The sequence below is a fragment of the Marmota flaviventris genome, chromosome 4, assembly GCF_047511675.1.
Source record: "Marmota flaviventris isolate mMarFla1 chromosome 4, mMarFla1.hap1, whole genome shotgun sequence".
In the NCBI taxonomy this organism is placed as follows: domain Eukaryota; kingdom Metazoa; phylum Chordata; class Mammalia; order Rodentia; family Sciuridae; genus Marmota; species Marmota flaviventris.
Genome location: NC_092501.1, coordinates 139,547,638 through 139,565,341, shown reverse-complemented (window position 1 = coordinate 139,565,341; position 17,704 = coordinate 139,547,638). Strand labels below are relative to the sequence as shown.

At 35.2% G+C, this 17,704-nt stretch overlaps 1 protein-coding gene across 1 annotated transcript in view; it reads left to right on the top strand.

Moving 5' to 3' along the window:
* Window positions 1-17,704, top strand: part of Brca2 (BRCA2 DNA repair associated) — a 69,861-nt gene that overhangs the window by 36,216 nt on the left and 15,941 nt on the right. The window contains exons 15-24 of the mRNA XM_027928868.2: window positions 155-336; window positions 1,476-1,663; window positions 3,545-3,715; window positions 4,410-4,764; window positions 8,623-8,778; window positions 8,896-9,040; window positions 10,266-10,387; window positions 13,722-13,920; window positions 14,359-14,522; window positions 14,611-14,749. Of these exons, the coding sequence (XP_027784669.2) occupies window positions 155-336; window positions 1,476-1,663; window positions 3,545-3,715; window positions 4,410-4,764; window positions 8,623-8,778; window positions 8,896-9,040; window positions 10,266-10,387; window positions 13,722-13,920; window positions 14,359-14,522; window positions 14,611-14,749 (1,821 nt within the window). The remainder of the gene's footprint in view (window positions 1-154; window positions 337-1,475; window positions 1,664-3,544; window positions 3,716-4,409; window positions 4,765-8,622; window positions 8,779-8,895; window positions 9,041-10,265; window positions 10,388-13,721; window positions 13,921-14,358; window positions 14,523-14,610; window positions 14,750-17,704) is intronic.

The following is a 17,704-nucleotide window of genomic DNA, read 5'->3' as shown; positions in this document are numbered from 1 at the left end:
ATTATCTCTGAAAATTTAAAAATGATAGGGGCTCCTTTTTTCAATGCATGTAAAATTAGAGTAAATTGATACATGTAGTTTTATAAAGCAGGGGGTGCACTTTCTAAATTTACATTTAGATTTATTTTTTTGCTAATTATTTGGTCTTTAACAGATTTAATTATAAGCCTTCAGAATGCCAGAGAGAAACAGGATATGCGAATTAAAAAGAAACAAGAACAACGTATCTTTCCACAGCCAGGCAGTCTATATCTTGCAAAAACCTCCACTCTTCCTCGAATCTCTCTGAAAGCAGCAGTAGGAGGCCGAGCTCCCTCTGCGTGTTCTCATAAACAGGTACACTTTTGTGTATTGTACTAATATCTTCTGTGGCACTCTTCCATTAATAGTTTAAGTACGGGCAAATTGTTTAAGAATGAAAAAAAATTAGTGAAAGAATGGATGAAAGAGATCACTGTGCTTCCTAATCCACCTACCTACCTGGCAGCCTCCCTCTTGGCCTTTCCTAACCAAAGTGATCTGTGCTTCAAAATTACTTTTTCTTTTTCCCCTATCTTTCTTATTTATTTCATTACTATAAGTGTTGTCAGCTAGGCATTAGGGGATAATTAGTCACCTTAAATCTCAGCCCTAAAGACTATTTACATATTTAAAAGAGATTTCTGGTTAAGCTACTACTAGTAGTCTAGGTAGAATTTTTCACAATGAAAAAATGGAAATAATATTAATAGCTCACATTTATTGAGCCGTTTCCAAGTACTGAGCACTTAGCATTTTACATGCATTGGTTCTATTTTGCTTAATCTTTACAGTCACCCTGTATGAAAAATATCATTTTGCCCATCACTTTGTAAATGAGAGGACTGAAGCATAGAGATAAGTAACTCCCCAGAGTTATGTAATCAGAAAGTTGAAGAGCTGGAATTCTAAATCAAAGGTCTGACTCCTGAGTGAAGTGCTGAACACAGACATGTTGGGTTAAGCATGCTAGTGTGAATCTTCCTGAAACTGGGCCAGGCTTCAGTAATACTGGCACTCTCCCCTGTTCTCCTTCTCCTATACTTTTGAATTCAAGAGATTTCATAAATTATTTCTTTATCCCCACAGTGCTTTCCTGTGGCATATTTAGCATGAAGCTTATACACTTGAATGTTTAGGTTGTTTATAATACATTAAAATTAGCTTCTAGCTAAGAAGTTTATTTATTTATTTTTGTTGTTGTCTTTTTGTTTTTGTCTTGATGTATGTGTGTAAATGGTGGTAAGAATCAAACCCAGGGCCTTGTGCATGCTAAGCACATAGTCTACCACTGTGCTGTACCCCCAGCACAGTTAAATATTTTTATACTGAATAGTTTAATATTTAAATGAAAAATTCTTGGCAAATTCAGTTTTGACTTATTATAATTGTTTTTATACTATGAAATGTTTATTTTCTTTTATTTGTCATCAAATTTTTCTGTTTATTTTGTGCAGCTCTATATGTATGGTGTTTCTAAACATTGCATAAAGATTAACAGCAAAAATGCAGGGTCTTTTCAGTTTCACACTCAGGATTATTTTAGTAAGGAAGATTTAAGGGCTGGAAAGGGAGTCCAGTTGGCTGATGGTGGATGGCTCATACCCTCCAATGATGGAAAGACTGGAAAAGAAGAATTTTATAGGTACTGTATGCAAAAAGATTTTGTTAGCTTTAATATATACTATAATTCCTATAAAGTTCACTAGAAATAAATATTTTATACATTGAATCATTTTAAGTGTATTGTGATTCAGTAAGCATTCTGTTAAAATCTTATGAAAAATGAACATGGTTTGTCCTGGGATTTAATGAATTTGGTTTCTTAAATTGACTTTTTCTTGTGCATTTACAAAATAAAAGTGGATAAGTTAAATTTGAATTAGACTTATGAGGGACCCACACACATACACATTTATGTCATATTCTTTTTTATTATATATTTTAATAAGTACAAAATATAAATACTAAAAGTTAAACAGAAATATTTAAATATCAGTAATACCAAATAACAAGAAAATCTCAAAGCTCTAAAACATGAATAATTTAGGAACTATATAACTACTTTTGAGTCTAATGTTTACACAAACATAATTTAAAAATTTTTGCCATTAAGATGTATCACCTCACACCAAGCGCAAGAGATGGGAATTCTTTCTCTAGAACCCTTATTTTTAAAAACTCTGCATCCTTCCAAAATTAATAATCTTAAATATTTTTTCCTGAAGATATTTTTTACTTTTTTGGAGTAGTTTAAAATAGGAGCCCTATTTACATCATGCATGCATCTTAGATAACTAACATCTGCTGTAGATTCTAGTAGGAGAAGTATAGTAAAACCATTGTATTTTCTTGTACTACAGAGAATGCATAGCATGGAGCTTGAGTGATTATTCTGTAGTCAAGAGGTCAGGGTTCATAGTGTTGAGTCACCTATGGGTTGTCTCTGGATCATTCAGTGAATATTTATTGTGCATCCACTATGTGCCAGGTATTATTCTGGTCATTAGGCATCACAAAGCAAAAAAAAAACAAAAAAGGTAGTTGCTTTAATGAGTCATGCATTCTACTGGGGTGGAAAGAACAGAAAGTTTTAAAAATAGCCAGTAATTTCTATGTTGGAAGGTGATGAATACTCTGAAAATGGATAAAGCTGGATAGGTGTTAGAGGATAAAACTGTTTTATGCTGATGCATGTCATTCAGCAGAGAGGGAAGAAATTGATGGTGCAGGAGGAGTCATTTCTTAGGTGAAGGATGGAGCAACAGAGGGTGGGAGCTGGTGCACCAATGGCAGAAGGTAGCGGATAAGGACACAGGGGCTGTGGTGAGTAGGTGTGAAGAGGGAGGCTGTGGAAGTCCTCTTTTGAGTACTTCTGTTGTCTTAGGGCTCAGAGAGAGTACAAGACAATAGAAGCAGTTAGAGATTTGAGAAGAGAGGGAATGCTGCCAAGGAAGCACCAGGACTAGGGAAGAGTTTTCCTGGGTGTGATTTTAAAAGCATTCCCTTTTTGTGGTCCTGGGGATTGAACCCAGGGACACTTAACCACTGAGCCACATCCCAGCTCTTTTTCATTTTTTGAGTCAGGATCTCACTAAGTTGCTCATGGCCTCACTAAGTTGCTGAGTCTAACTTTGAACCTATGATCCTCCTGCCTCAGCCTCCCATGTTGCTGGGAGTACAGGCATGCTCCACCATTCCTGGCTTAAAAACATTCTCTTTAATAGAACAGTAGTCTAAAATATAATTATTTAAATTAGCAACTTAATTTTCCAGCAACAACTCTACATGAGTTGAAAGCATTGTATTGACTGTTCTGTTAAGTGGAGTTTTTATTAGTATGCTATTTTGCAAAGTGCTAAATGATTTTCTAAAATTTTATTACTTATAGATCATATGGTCACTTGTAAAACCTTTTGAATCATGTACAATATAGTTTTATGTATAAAGAATAATTATAATTGTTTAACATAATATCATCAACCTATATGTTTGTTATTATATTATTATACATTTATTTGTTCAGGGCTTTGTGTGACACCCCAGGTGTTGACCCAAAACTTATTTCTAGAGTTTGGGTCTATAATCACTACAGATGGATTATATGGAAACTGGCAGCTATGGAATTTGCTTTTCCTAAGGAATTTGCTAATAGATGCCTAAATCCAGAAAGGGTTCTTCTTCAACTAAAATACAGGCAAGTTTAAAGTATTATATTAAGTAATCTTAAACTGTGGTATAATTCAGGTATTTGCTCAGTCTGTGACTTCTGTGTCAAAGATGGTACCTGAGCCAGTTCCCATCCTACCCTGCTTCATGTTGTATAGAGTTGTTCTCAAGTTATTGCCCAGACCACTTAGAGAGGTCATACATTCATATATTACCTCTGGTTTTTCTCTTCCCCCAACTTTCTCTTCAACTACTTGGCATATGAGAAGAATATGACTTACTAATCTGATCAATTATACAGATATTAATAATAAAGCATTTTTGTATTTTTAAATTTTAGTTTTCATATTTTAACAATATAAAAATGTATTTTCTACCTAAAAGTTTTTCAAGTATTTCTCAGTATTTCTTTGCCAAATTAATTGGGGCAGGGGGCGGGGTGTAGGGTACCAGGGACTGTACTCAGGGGCACTTGACCACTGAGCCACATCCCCAGCCCTTTTTTGTATTTTATTTAGAGACAGGTTCTCATTGAGTTGCTTAGTGCCTCACTGTTGCTAAGCTGACTTTGCATTCTAAATACTCCTGCCGCAGCCTCCCAAGCCCTGGGATTACAGGTGTTTGCCAGTGTACCCAGCTGCTAAATTAATTTTATTCTCAATTACTCAGTGACTTTGTTTATGGTACAATTCCTAAAACAGGCATTTTCTTTTCATTTTTAGATATGATGTGGAAATTGATAGAAGCAGAAGATCTGCTATAAAAAAGATCCTGGAAAGGGATGATACAGCTGCAAAAACACTAGTCCTCTGTGTTTCTGACATCATTTCATCCATCACTGACATATCTGAAACTTCTAGCAGTAAAACTAGTGGTGTAGATGCCAAGAAAGTGGCCATTATTGAACTTACAGATGGATGGTATGCTGTCAAGGCCCTGTTGGACCCTCCTCTCTTAGCGCTCTTAAAGAATGGGAGACTGGCTGTAGGTCAGAAGATCGTTATTCATGGAGCAGAATTGGTGGGCTCTCCTGATGCCTGTACACCTCTTGAAGCCCCAGAATCTCTTATGTTAAAGGTAAATTAAATTAATGCACACTGGATAAGAATCAAGCCGCTGACTCATTTAAATTCAAGAGAGGTCTTATACTTAAATTTTTAAATTTACTTATGTTAGTAAAATTGCTATATTTCTTGAAAACGTTCTGACAATGTAAGAGGCAGATTATTTAGACAATTTGTGTCATTTTGGGAAGAGCCAGAGATATTTCTTGAGCTAAATATTATTCCAATTAAAGAGAAAGTCAATTTGTACTAGAATTTGGTTTCAGTACCTATATCCTTTACTGCTGTCTTCTCATAGCTTTGTTTCTGCTTGATTACTTGATCAGATCCCCTTTCCAGTGTGATTAGAGAATTAGGTTTTAGTGCTTCTCAAATGTGTAATAATAAAATACCTCTGGTCTCTGTGTGTATTTGAAACCATACAACAGGACATTGTCATGTTGAATAGTAGCAGTATTGCCATTAAAAGTTACTGATGATGTTGCACATACAGATTCAATGACATGGTAACCTTGTAGAAAATTTACTTCAGTTGTATGCTGCATCTCTAATTCAGGGGAGAATTTCATAAATTAAACATTTTTAAGGTAAAGAGATTTTATTTGGCCTTTCATCAAGCGAAAACAGGCTCTGGTTTGTTGCTTAGAATATCAAAGTTGTGATGGTTTTCATCTTCTTGTTTGTTATTTGTTATTATTAAATCTGTGTGTGTGCATAGTTCGGAAAGTCAAATAATATAAGGCTTATGACCAAAACAAAAGCTATCCCTAGCACATCTCCTCTTTGTGCTTCAGAAGTGACCATTAACAATCACGTGGCTATTTCTTTTGTTTATACTGCCATGTCTTTTCCCCTTCAGTTTATACATTAACTATTAACTTCCTGCTGTAGAAGATGAAGATTTAGGTCTCTTACACCACACCACCACATATTTCTCTTCCCCCATATCCCCATACCAGTGCGGCATAATTTTTAGTGAAGTTTATACTCAGTGTTTACATTATAATAACTATGAAAATATTTTCTGCAACATAGTACATATATACTATATCCTTTCTTTATCATTTACTGCTTTCCCTGGAGTTATTACATGTCTTCTTTGTTTTTTACTTTTCTACACCTTACCACTGACATCTTACTCTTTATGTGTGTGTATATGTGTGCATGCTAGAAACCCTATTTCCTGGATTCTGTGTCATCTTTCTAGACTTATTCCCTGGTTCTAAGGGCCTACAACTTCTAATCTTATAGAGAAAGTGAACTTGAAGTTTTTTGAAATCTTATTGTAAGGTCAACTGAATATAAAAATCTAGGTTGAAATTATTCCTCCAAGCCGGGCTTGATGGTTATGTACATGTAATCCCTACAACCTGCCTCAGCAACTTAGCAAGGCCCTTAGTGAAACCCTGTCTCAAAATACAAAATAAAAAGCTCTGAGGATATAGCCATCCCTGGGTTCAATCCTCAGAACAAAAATAAATAAGTAAATTATTCCTTCAAAATTTTGGAGGACATTTCTTTATTAACTTCTTCTAATATAGTTTTTACCACTAGTATAGCTTATTACTAAGCTTATTGCTATTTTTATTCTTAATCCTTCATTTTGTGGTCTGATTTAAGATTTTTTTTTCCTCCACTATTCTAAAATTTCACAGTATTCTACTTCAGTGTCTTTTTCTTTCTTTTTTTTAAATTGTGGGTATTGTGTATCCAATCTAGGAACAATGTATTTTACTAAGTTGTGGGAAATTTTCTTAAAGTGATTCTTTTATAATTTTCTTATTTTTTCTCGGTTTCCTAATATTCGGGCACTAGACTGCTTAGATTAGTCCTATAATTTTCCAGTCTTTTCTCACTATTTTGTTATTGTTGTCTCTTTCCCACTTCTTTTCTAAAATAGTTCTTAATTCTTTCTTCTAATCACTAAAGTGAATTTGTTTCTACCAGCATAATTTTTTATTTCAGGAGACTTTATCATTCCCTAAATGTGTTTTGTTCTTGCTACATTTGGCTGTTGTTTTATAGATACAATATCTTATCTTTCTGAAGCAATTGCATAATGTTTTATTTTCATTTTGTCTTTCCTGCTTCCTGCATTTTTTTGTGAGAACCTCTTTTTCTTTTTGTTTGGGTCTTTCAGATTGTAGACTTCCTTGACTGGCGATCACTTTCAGGGAAGGACTTGTCAGCTTACAGGGCAAAGAGGTGGGGATTTGGGTTTTTAGTTAGAAGATCCTCAAATACCAGTGACTATACCAAGAGGTGAGCAGAGTAAAGAAACAATAGGAGACTCATTGTCACCATGAGGATTTTCACTTCAGTTCTGTATTTACTATGATAACATCTCTCCCCTACCCTCATTGCATCTACCCAGTGTTCAGAGTATGGGATACATGTGGTTTAGCCTCCCCAGAAGTGGAGTCCCCTGGGTTCTATTTTAATGGGATAAGGGACAGCCACCTGGCTGCTTGAAACAGGAGAGGAAATCTGGGGTCTTAATGGTCTTTGTACAAAATTTCAACCACTCTTTCTATTTTCTGCCCTACCTTATGTACCTGCCTTCAGGGTACCTGTTAGCTCCAATTTTTTAGTGTTTTCTTTAATTATTTGTGTCTTATTGGCTTCTTATGACAAATTTGATGGCTGAGTAATCTTGGTCAAGTTATCAACTGTAAAATGGGAATAAATCTAAGGACTATTATAAACATTAAATGTTAATAGTTGTAAAGTAGTTAACATCATGCTGGCCACCATAGTAAATGCTCTCTGAATATTTGCAGTTTTTATTATCCATGATCATTCTCGGGCTGCTTTGTCATTTACTCATCCAACAAATTTTTAGCTTCCAAAATTTTGATGATGTCACATCTGTTGCTCTTTCTCATTCTATTTGTCCTAATGAGTTTTCCACCATGTTTGTGTTAGTTTTTGTCATTTTGACCAAAATACCTGACAAAAACAGGTTAGAGGAGGAAAAGTTTATTCTCACGGTTTCAGAGGTTCAGGACATGGTTAGCCAACCTCATTGCTCTGGGCCTAAGGTAAGGCAGAATAACGTGGTGGAAGGGTATGGCAGATGAAGGCTGCTCAGCTCATGACAACTGGGAAGCAAAGAGAGAGAGAACTGAGCAAGGGGCCAAGGACAGATGTAGTCCAAGGCCATACTCCAGTGACCTACTTCCTTTAGCCATGCCCCACCTCCCTACAGTTACCATTCACCAGTCCATTCACTTATCAGTGGATTAAGCCACTGATGAGGTCAGAGTGTTAATCATGCCTAAAAGCCCAACCTTGCCACATTGGGAATTTTACTTTCAAAACACGAACTTTTCAGGAGACATTCCAGATTCAAGCGATAACAATATTTAAATTGAAGATCCTTTGATCTATTATCTAATACAAACATTTAACACCAATGTTTGATATAATAGAAATGTTTATAAAGAAGTACTATATTTTGAGAATATTTTCACTTGTACACTTTTCAGTTTTCCTTTTTGGGGGGCTAGGGAATACCAGAGATTGAACTCAGGGACACTCGACCACTGAGCCACATCCCCAGTCCTATTTTGTATTTTATTTAGAGACAGGGTCTCACTGAGTTGCTTAGCACCTCGCTGTTGCTGAAGATGGCTTTGAATCCACAGTCCTCCTGCCTCAGCCTCCAGAGTTGCTGGGATTACAGGCATGTGCCACCAGGCCCAGCTGTACACTTTTCATTTTTCTACTTACTTCTTTACTAATCTTCTTAAGACATTTCAAAGTGAATATTTTAAAAGCAGCCCTAATAGAATGAAAACTCTTAGAAAGTTTGGAATAGAGTTGAGTATGTATTTAACTTCTAAATCAGTTTGTTTGTTAATTTGTCCAGATTTCAGCTAATAGTACTCGGCCTGCTTGCTGGTACACCAAACTCGGGTTCTTTCCTGATCCTAGACCTTTCCCTCTGCCCTTGTCATCATTGTTCAGCGACGGAGGAAATGTGGGTTGTGTTGATGTTGTTGTTCAAAGAGTATACCCTATGCAGGTATGATACGTTCTTGAAGCTTACAGTGTGTTTTCTTTCTTTTGAGACAATTAATTTGAATGCTCCCTACCAGCTGTTTTTGATGTTGTTGTTGTTTTAATATAATACATTATGCAGTGGATGGAGAAGACATCTTCTGGATTGTACATATTTCGCAATGAAAGAGAAGAAGAAAAGGAAGCAGCAAGACATGCAGAGGCTCACCAAAAGAAACTAGAAACCTTGTTTGCCAAAGTGCAAGCAGAATTCGAAGAACATGAAGGTAAAGTGTGTTATATAATCCAAATTATTATTTTTCATATGAAAAATTTAAGGGCTTTTAATTTAATATTTGAGTCTGAATTTTTTTTTAATATTATACAGATGCACAAATGAACATTGAACTTTTCTCAAATTATCATTGTTTATTTCCAAAACACTGACCTTTTAGATGCTCGTAATTATCTCAGGCAGTAAAAGATGATGTTCTCAGCCTTTTTTCAGGGCCCTTAAGTAAAATTCCTAGTAAGATTCAGGGTGAGGGCTGGGGCTGGGGCTGAATGGTAGAGCGCTTGCCTAGCACATGTGAGGCACTGGGTTTGATCCTCAGCACCACATAAAAAAGAAATAAAAGTAAAGGTATTATGTCCATCTACAACTAAATATAAATTAATAAATATATACTTTTTTTTTTTTTAAGATTCAGGGTGAAGATATCTAGAGCATTCTTTTGTGGTATTAGAGAAAAAAGAGCAAAAGGAGAAAACCAGTAGATCATTTTTTCCCCTAAGCTGTTACTCTTCTTCCTTAGTGTCTTTATCTACATTATATGACTTTATATTTTTGTCTTTGGAGTGGTCAGTTTTCATGTATTCCTGGAACAAGAATTTGTTATCCTTGTGGCATCAATTTTAATAAGAAAAATTATGTTTTTAATGTTTGAACCACATAAATTTACTTTTTCTAATGTATCTTTTTGTTGCTAACAGTTTTATAATTTCCTTTTGATTTTATATTTTATTTAACTTCATATTATATATAAGTCTACAGAAAAATTGGACTCCCAATATTTTATTTGCTTAAAATTATAACAGCTCATACTATTTTCATGAATAGAGAATCAATAACAAACCATTTTTTTGGTAAGATTTATTTTTTAGCTGTAGTTGGACACAATACCTTTATTTCATTTATTTATTCTTATGTGGTGCTGAGGATCGAACCCAGGGACCCCGCGCGTGCTAGGCGAGCACTCTACCGCTGAGCCACAATCTCTGCCCCTCATTTTCTTAATTTATAAATTAAGTAAACTCTTATGTGTGACTATTTTTTTTAACCATGAGTATGCCAGTTTTAAATTTTCCAAGAAAACTTTTAGCAGATTAGTGTTTTTTAATTCTTTTTTAATCTCCCTTCTTCGGGTGTTTTTTTTTTCCCCCTTGGTTCTCTACTTTGCACTGTTCTTAAATTTTTGGTTTAACTCATTAGTAATGCTTTTTTTCCCTTAGAACACACAGCAAAACAGTGTGTACCATCACGTGCACTAACAAGACAGCAAGTCCATGCTCTGCAGGATGGGGCAGATCTTTATGAAGCAGTAAAGAATGCACCAGACCCAGACTACCTTGAGGTGAGCCAGTAAGAGGCAGATGATGAGCCTTGATCCCCACCCTGGAATGTGGGAAGCTATGTTGACTTTCTGGCTTTTATGGGAAACAAAACATCAAAATGCTACATCTTTCAAAGGGAATGAGAACATTTCTGGCATCTTGAGTGATGCACCAAGCCAGTGTGATGGGTTTTTTGGTTCTGTGTATCAGATGGGGATTGGGGAAGTACATGTATTTCTTTTTCTTTCTTTTTTTTCTTTTCTTTTCTTTTTCTTTTTTTTTTTTTTTTACTATTTTTAGTTGTAGATGGAAAAATACCTTTTTTTTTTAAAATTTTTTATTCTAATTTGTTATATATGACAACAGAATATATTACAATTCATATTACATGTATAGAGCATGATTTTTCATATCTCTGGTTATATACTCTCACCATTCATGTCTTCATACATGTACTTAGGGTAATGATGTCCATCTCTTTCCACCATCCTTTTTATATCCCTCCCCCTGCCTTCCCCTCCCTCCCCTTTGCCCTATCTAGAATTCGTCTATTCCTCCCATGCTTCCCTCTCAACCCCACTATGAATCAGCCGCCTCATATCAGAGAAAACATTAGGCATTTGGTTTTTGGAATTGGCTTACTTCACTTAGCATTATATTCTCCAACTCCATCCGTTTACCTGCAAATGCCATGATTTTATTCTTTTTTATTACTGAGTTATATTCCATTGGGTGTATATACCACGTTTTCTTTATCCATTCATCTACTGAAGGGCATCTAGGTTGTTTCCATAGTTTAGCTATTGTGAATTGTGCTGCACTAAACATTGATGTGGCTATGTCCCTGTAGTAGCTGTTTTTAAGTCCTTTAGGTTTAGACTGAGGAGTGGGGTAGCTGGGTCAAAAAGTGGTTCCATTCTGAGTTTTCCAAGCAATCTCCATATTGCTTTCCATATTGGCTGCACCAATTTACAGTTCCACTAGCAATGCAAATACCTTTATTTTATTTACTTATTTTATGTGGTGCTGAGGATCGAACCCATGCCTCACTCATGCTAGGTAAGTGCTCCACCACTGAGCTACAACTCCAGCCCCAAGTTCATGTATTTCATGTGTTAATTAAACATGGTTTAAAATATAGCAAAACTTGTTTATTTTATTTTAGTTGTAGTTGGATACAATACCTTTATTTATTTATTTATTTTAACTTTTTATTTATAGGTGAATACAATATCTTTATTTTATTTTTATGCTGAGGATCAAACCCAGTGCCTCATGCACACTAGGCAGGCACTCTATTTCTGAGCCACAACCTCAGCCCCACAATACTTTTATTTATTTATTTTTATATGGTGCTGAGGATTGAACCCAGGGCCTCCTCACACATTCTAAGCGAGCATTCTACCTCTGAGCCACAACCCCAGCCCCCAAACTTGTTTATTTTAAGATTAAAAAATCTTCAGTGCAGCGTCTTTGTTTCCACGTTCTTGGTTTCTCAGAGCCTACTTAGGATTGTTCATCAATTTCTACCTTAAGGATACTGGGACAGGAGATTTCCAGAAGCATTAAAGTGTGTTAAAAACAGCACAGGTTTTAGAATCACAGCTTTACCATTTATTAGCTAAGAAAATTGGGGATAAAATAGCTATAAAATGGTCATAAGATACATAATTTTAGGATCAAATGATTTAATCTAAAAGTTCCACACACTTTAGTTAGTATTCATATGCTATTAGTTACTGTTATTTGAACGCCCATTTCACATATTAAAATAAGCAACCTCCTAAATTAGATTTAGACACCTAGATGTCTAAAATAATTCATGCTGATTCTAGGATTACTTTGCTAAGTAGAGAGGAGGGGCAGTATTTAGGGAAATTGTTTATTGATTAATTGTTTATTGTTGTTTATTGATTAATTTTATTTATTTTATGACTTAATAAATGAGGTAAATTTATTTTTAACTTTATTACATAGTGGGACTACAAAATAAATATTCCAACACTAATATGAGCAGTGTTATTCTGAATAAAATTCTCTCCTGTCTCAAATGTTACAACTTGACTCTTCTGTGAGAAGCCCATTTTAAAGTCCAAGGGGATACTTGCTGCAAGTTGCCGTGTTTAAGATTTATTTGTTGAAGTTTATGTGTTCTTTGAGTCATCCTGAACATAGTTTTAATTCCATCCCCGGAATTTAACAAAACACTTATTAGTCTAGTTTCCTTTTATAGAATTAACAGATATTATAAGGAGGAACTAAAGGGGACAGAATGAGAGCTGAATGTCTAAGTTCAGCCACTTGTAGCTAGACAAGTGATTTTTCTCTGAGGGCATTGTTCTCGTGTTCTATCAAGTGGAAGCATAAAAGTAGGTTCTCTCTAAAGCTCTGAGTGTATCTAATTATATCAGATTTGAATTAGATAAAAATCACCATTGTAAACTTCTTAGAGGGGAAAACAGCCATCAATTTCTAAATAGCCTTGTTAAAAGAATTTGTTTGCAGTGGCAATGTTGAATATCATAGATGTTCTGAAATTGTAGGATTTTTTTTTTTTAATTCATGTTTAAACTAGACTCTTTGTATATAGAAGACGTTTTTGGAATACATAGATTTTATAGTCTCCCTTCCCAGAATTGATTAGGACATTAAGATGTATAAGACTGCAGCAATCTCATAGGGAACATGTCTAGATTCCATTTCCCATTTTATTTTTTTATTCATTTGTTTTTCTTAGACTGGATAAAATTCCAAGGAGCAGCAGACAGGAATTGGCCAAAATTAGTGGAGAAAATGTGTCAAGGCATAGATAAAAGTGCTTGTCGTAAATGTTTGTTTCAGATTATATCTACTATCCCAAAGAGCTGATGAAATTGAATTATAGGGGATATGAATAAAGATTCCTAAGTCATCCTCTTAACATGTGGCCTGTGCAAGTTATTTATTCCTTTCTGTGCCTCAGTTTCATCAACTGTAACATAATAACAATAATAGCACCTACATTGAAGGATTATTGTGAGGATTAAATGAATTGGTACATTTACTACACATAGATCCGTTTCTCAAATATAGTGAGAAATCACGTTAGCCATTTATGACACAGATAGTGGTGAGTGTGATTAGAATACATTTAGAATTAGAGAATTTCCCCCACCCCTAGGGAGATTTGTCACAAGGATTAGTAAACAGTTTGAGGCCTCTGAAGACACTGTGTGATAAACAGTGCATTAAGCCATATTCTTAAAGTGAACTCTAATCTGTTGCATGTTATTCCCATTTAAAGCAATCTGATTATAGTAAGTAGGATTTTGTTTTGTTTGCCTTTTTTTATTTCAATATTTTAAATGGTTACAGGGTTATTTCAGTGAAGAGCAGTTAAGAGCTTTGAATAATCACAGACAGATGTTGAATGATAAGAAACAAGCACAGATACAGTTGGAATTCAGGAAGGCCATGGCATCTGCTGAACAAGAGGAACAAGGTTTATCAAGGGATGTTACAGCTGTATGGAAGTTACGTATTGTAAGCTACAGGAAAAAAGAAAAAGATTCAGGTTAGTATGTATTTTTTTGGTTCATATCAGTTTTGTTAAGTCAAAAAATGGCATTTTTACAAATGATTACAAATGCTAGATAAAGTATGAAGTTAATGTATATTAGGGAAGTAAAATAGAATGTCAGCACTCACAAATTAATAGAATCCTTAAATCTTTATTGTTATTTGTATTTGTTTTTTCTTTTCTTTTTTTCAGTACCTGGAGTTGAACCCAGGGTTGCTTAATCAGTAAGCCACATCCCTAGCCCTTTTTTTAATGTTTTATTTTGAGACAGGGTCCTTCTAAGTCCTTAGTGCCTTGCAGTCCTTCTACCTCAGCCTCCTGAGTCACTGGGATTACAGGTGTGCACCACTGCACCTGGTCTGTATTTGTTTTTAAACAAGAATTTTAATAATAGTTCTTCTCTTTTTGTCTTCTTCATATTTCCCAAAACAGCTATGTTAAGTATCTGGCGTCCATCATCAGACTTATATTCCCTGTTAACAGAGGGAAAGAGATACAGAATCTATCATCTTGCAACATCAAAATCTAAAAGTAAATCTGAAAGAGCTCACATACAGTTATCAGCAACAAAAAAAACTCGATACCAACAACTACCGGTAAAAAACTTTCATTTTAATCTTTCAATTTTGATAAATGCATATTACTTTGGAGAATCTCCATATACTGAATATTTGTTTTCTGTAGGCTTCTGATGAAGTCTTATTCCAGGTTTATCATCCAAGGGAGCCCCTTCACTTCAACAGACTATTAGATCCAGACTTCCAGCCACCTTATTCTGAAGTGGACCTAATAGGATTTGTGGTTTCTGTTGTGAAAAAGACAGGTAATTGTAGCTTTTTATCGATTCATTTGAAAAACATTGTCTTTTAAACTTTATCTTCTAATACTAGTTGGATCTTCCAATTGACAAATTTGCTAACTAGCAATGTGAAAATAGTCATCCTTTAATCTCTGATTTTTAAGAAAAAGTTATTCTACATTATTTTCAAAGTAACAGTGTAATCCCATTCTGTGTAACTTATTTTAAAGAAATGTTTTTTAGAATAGTAGTAATTACTATGAAATAATTATAATCTGCTCACTTAGGAGAGCATTCAAACCTCCAACATCTTCAGCTTTTACTGCTTCCCAGCATCTTAGCCAACTTTATCTCTATTTTATTCTTAAATGTGACACAGCACGTTCTTCCCTTGTCTGCCTGAGTACTGCACCTGCTCAGGCCCAGCTTCGGTCCCTCCTTAGGCAGGAAGCCTTCCATTTCTATTTTTTTTTTTTTTTTTTAATATTTATTTTTTAGTTGTAGTTAGACAAAATATTTTTTATTTTTATGTGGTACTGAGGATCGAACCCAGGGCATTGTGCGTGCTAGGCAAGTGCTATACCACTGAGCCACAATCCCAACCCACGAAGCCTTCCATTTCTTGATGACTTACTTCCATTTCTTGATGAGGTCCCAGGCACCTCAGCCTCAGTCCTAACTCTTTCTTCCACTCAAGTGTTGTAGCACTGTCCTTGCTGTTACATCTCAGAGCCTGTGCTCTCATCTGTCTTGGCGTTTTCAGTCTGTGGTCCATGCAACTTTGTCATGGATCAGCACCCCTTCCCTGACCACTATTCCTAAAAGAAAAGCACCCCCTCTGCTCCATTTTCCTCCATGGCATTCTTTATTATTGTTTTGTTTTGTTTTGTTTTTACCAACTTTTCTCTCATGATTTCTCCCTTCCTCAGTTCTTTGGATTAAGTTTACTGGGGTTTTTTTTGTTTGTTTGTTTGTTTGAGAAGGCTTCAAATATACCATGTTCCATGAGGTCCTCACACTTTCAAAATACATACCTACTGCCTTAATTCTGAGATTGCATCTGAGCTATATATAGTTGAGCATCCCTAATCCAAAAATACAAAATGCTCCAAAATCTGAAACTTTTTGAATACCAACATAATACTCCAAGTAGAAAATTCCACACCTGGGCTGGGGATGTGGCTCAAGTGGTAGCGCGCTTGCCTGGCATACGTGCAGCCCGGGTTCGATCCTCAGCACCACATACAAACAAAGATGTTGTGTCCGCCGAAAAACTAAAAAATAAATATTAAAAAATTCTCTCTCTCTCTCTCTCTCTCTCTCTCTCTCTCTCTCTCTCTCTCTCTCTCTCTTTCTCTCTTATAAAAAAAAAAAAAAAAGAAAGAAAAGAAAATTCCACATCTGACATCAGGTGATGGGTTGCAGTCAAATGTAGGCATATTAAAGATGCTATATAAAATTACTTTAAGGCAGCCGAGCGTGATGGAACACACCTAAAATCCCAGTTACTTGGGAGACTGAAGCAGAATCATAAGTTTGAGGTTAGCCTGAGCAACTTAGTATGACCTTATCTCAAAAGCTAAAATAAAAAGGACATAGCTCAATGATAAAGCACTTCTTGCATTCAATCTCCAGTACCACAAAAAAGGAGAAAACATTACCTTCAGGCTACATGCATAAGATATACAAGAAACTTCGGTGAATTTTGTGTGTAGACCTGGTCTCATCCCAAAGATGCCTTATTATGTTTATGAAAATATGCTAAAATCCAAAACACTTCTGGTCCCAAGCATTGCAGATAAGGGATACTCAGCCTGTGTAATATTATGAGGTCATGCTTTTCCCTTCCCTTGTTTTGTCAAGGAAGTTTAGAACTGGCCTGATTTTTCCCTAAATGAGGAATTTTTCTAAATGGCTGATTTTATTTCAGGACACCTAAAGAAGATTTGTTTCCAAAATCTTAATTAAGTTATGTATCTGTATACCATTCTCTTGGAACATAGATGTTCTTTTAATCTGCAGGTTCAGAGTTTTATATATTCCTGGGAAATTTTCTGGGTTTTGAGCATTTCTTTTTTAGGATCCCTACTTCAGGAATACCGGTTAGCCCTGTGTTGGATTATTTTTACTTTTGCTTTTATGTCATTGCTTTTACCCTTTTTGTCCTTTCCGTCTTTATTCACCCGGATTATAATCAGCCTTTATGTCCTTAATTTTTTTTCCTGCAATACAATATGTATGTCTTGTTCTGGTTATTTATAATATATATATCTGTCCCATGGTGATGATCTATTAGTGTGCTCAGTTTATTTCTTTTGTCCTGCAGTCTTCGTCTTGCAGAGCTATTTATCATCTTATACGCAAGCATACATTTTATGGGCTATATACTCTTACTGAGTTCTACAGCTCGAATCAGTTGTGAAGAATTTGGAAGTTTTCTTCCATTCTCTGAGTTTTATTTTCTTTGCTTTTTGCTCTGTGCCCTTAAAAAAAATGGTTTTTCTTAGTTATACATAACATTAGATTTATTTCAATATAATTATAAAACTTGGAATATAATTTGCTCTAATTCAGTCCCTAGTATTTCCTGTTTCTCTTCCCTTCTCCCTCCCACTATTCCTTCCCTTCCCTTCTCTCTACTCTACTAATCTTTCTGCTGTTTACTTATAGGTTTTTTATTAGTATCTTGTAAATATACATGATGGTGAGATTCACTGTGGTATGTTCATGTATATGCATTGGAAAGTCCCGTCGGTTCTTCCCTTATCTCGTACCTTCTCCTTCCCAAACAGTCCCCTTCATCTAGTCCACTGATCTTCTGTTTTGATGAAATCCACCCTACCTTTTTCTTTCTCTCTTTCTTTCTTTTCTCCCCCTTATTAATTGGCCTATCTTCCCAAATCAGAGAAAACATTCAAACTTTGTATGCTCATTTTTTTTAAATATTTTTTTTAGTTGTAGTTGGACACAGTATCTTTA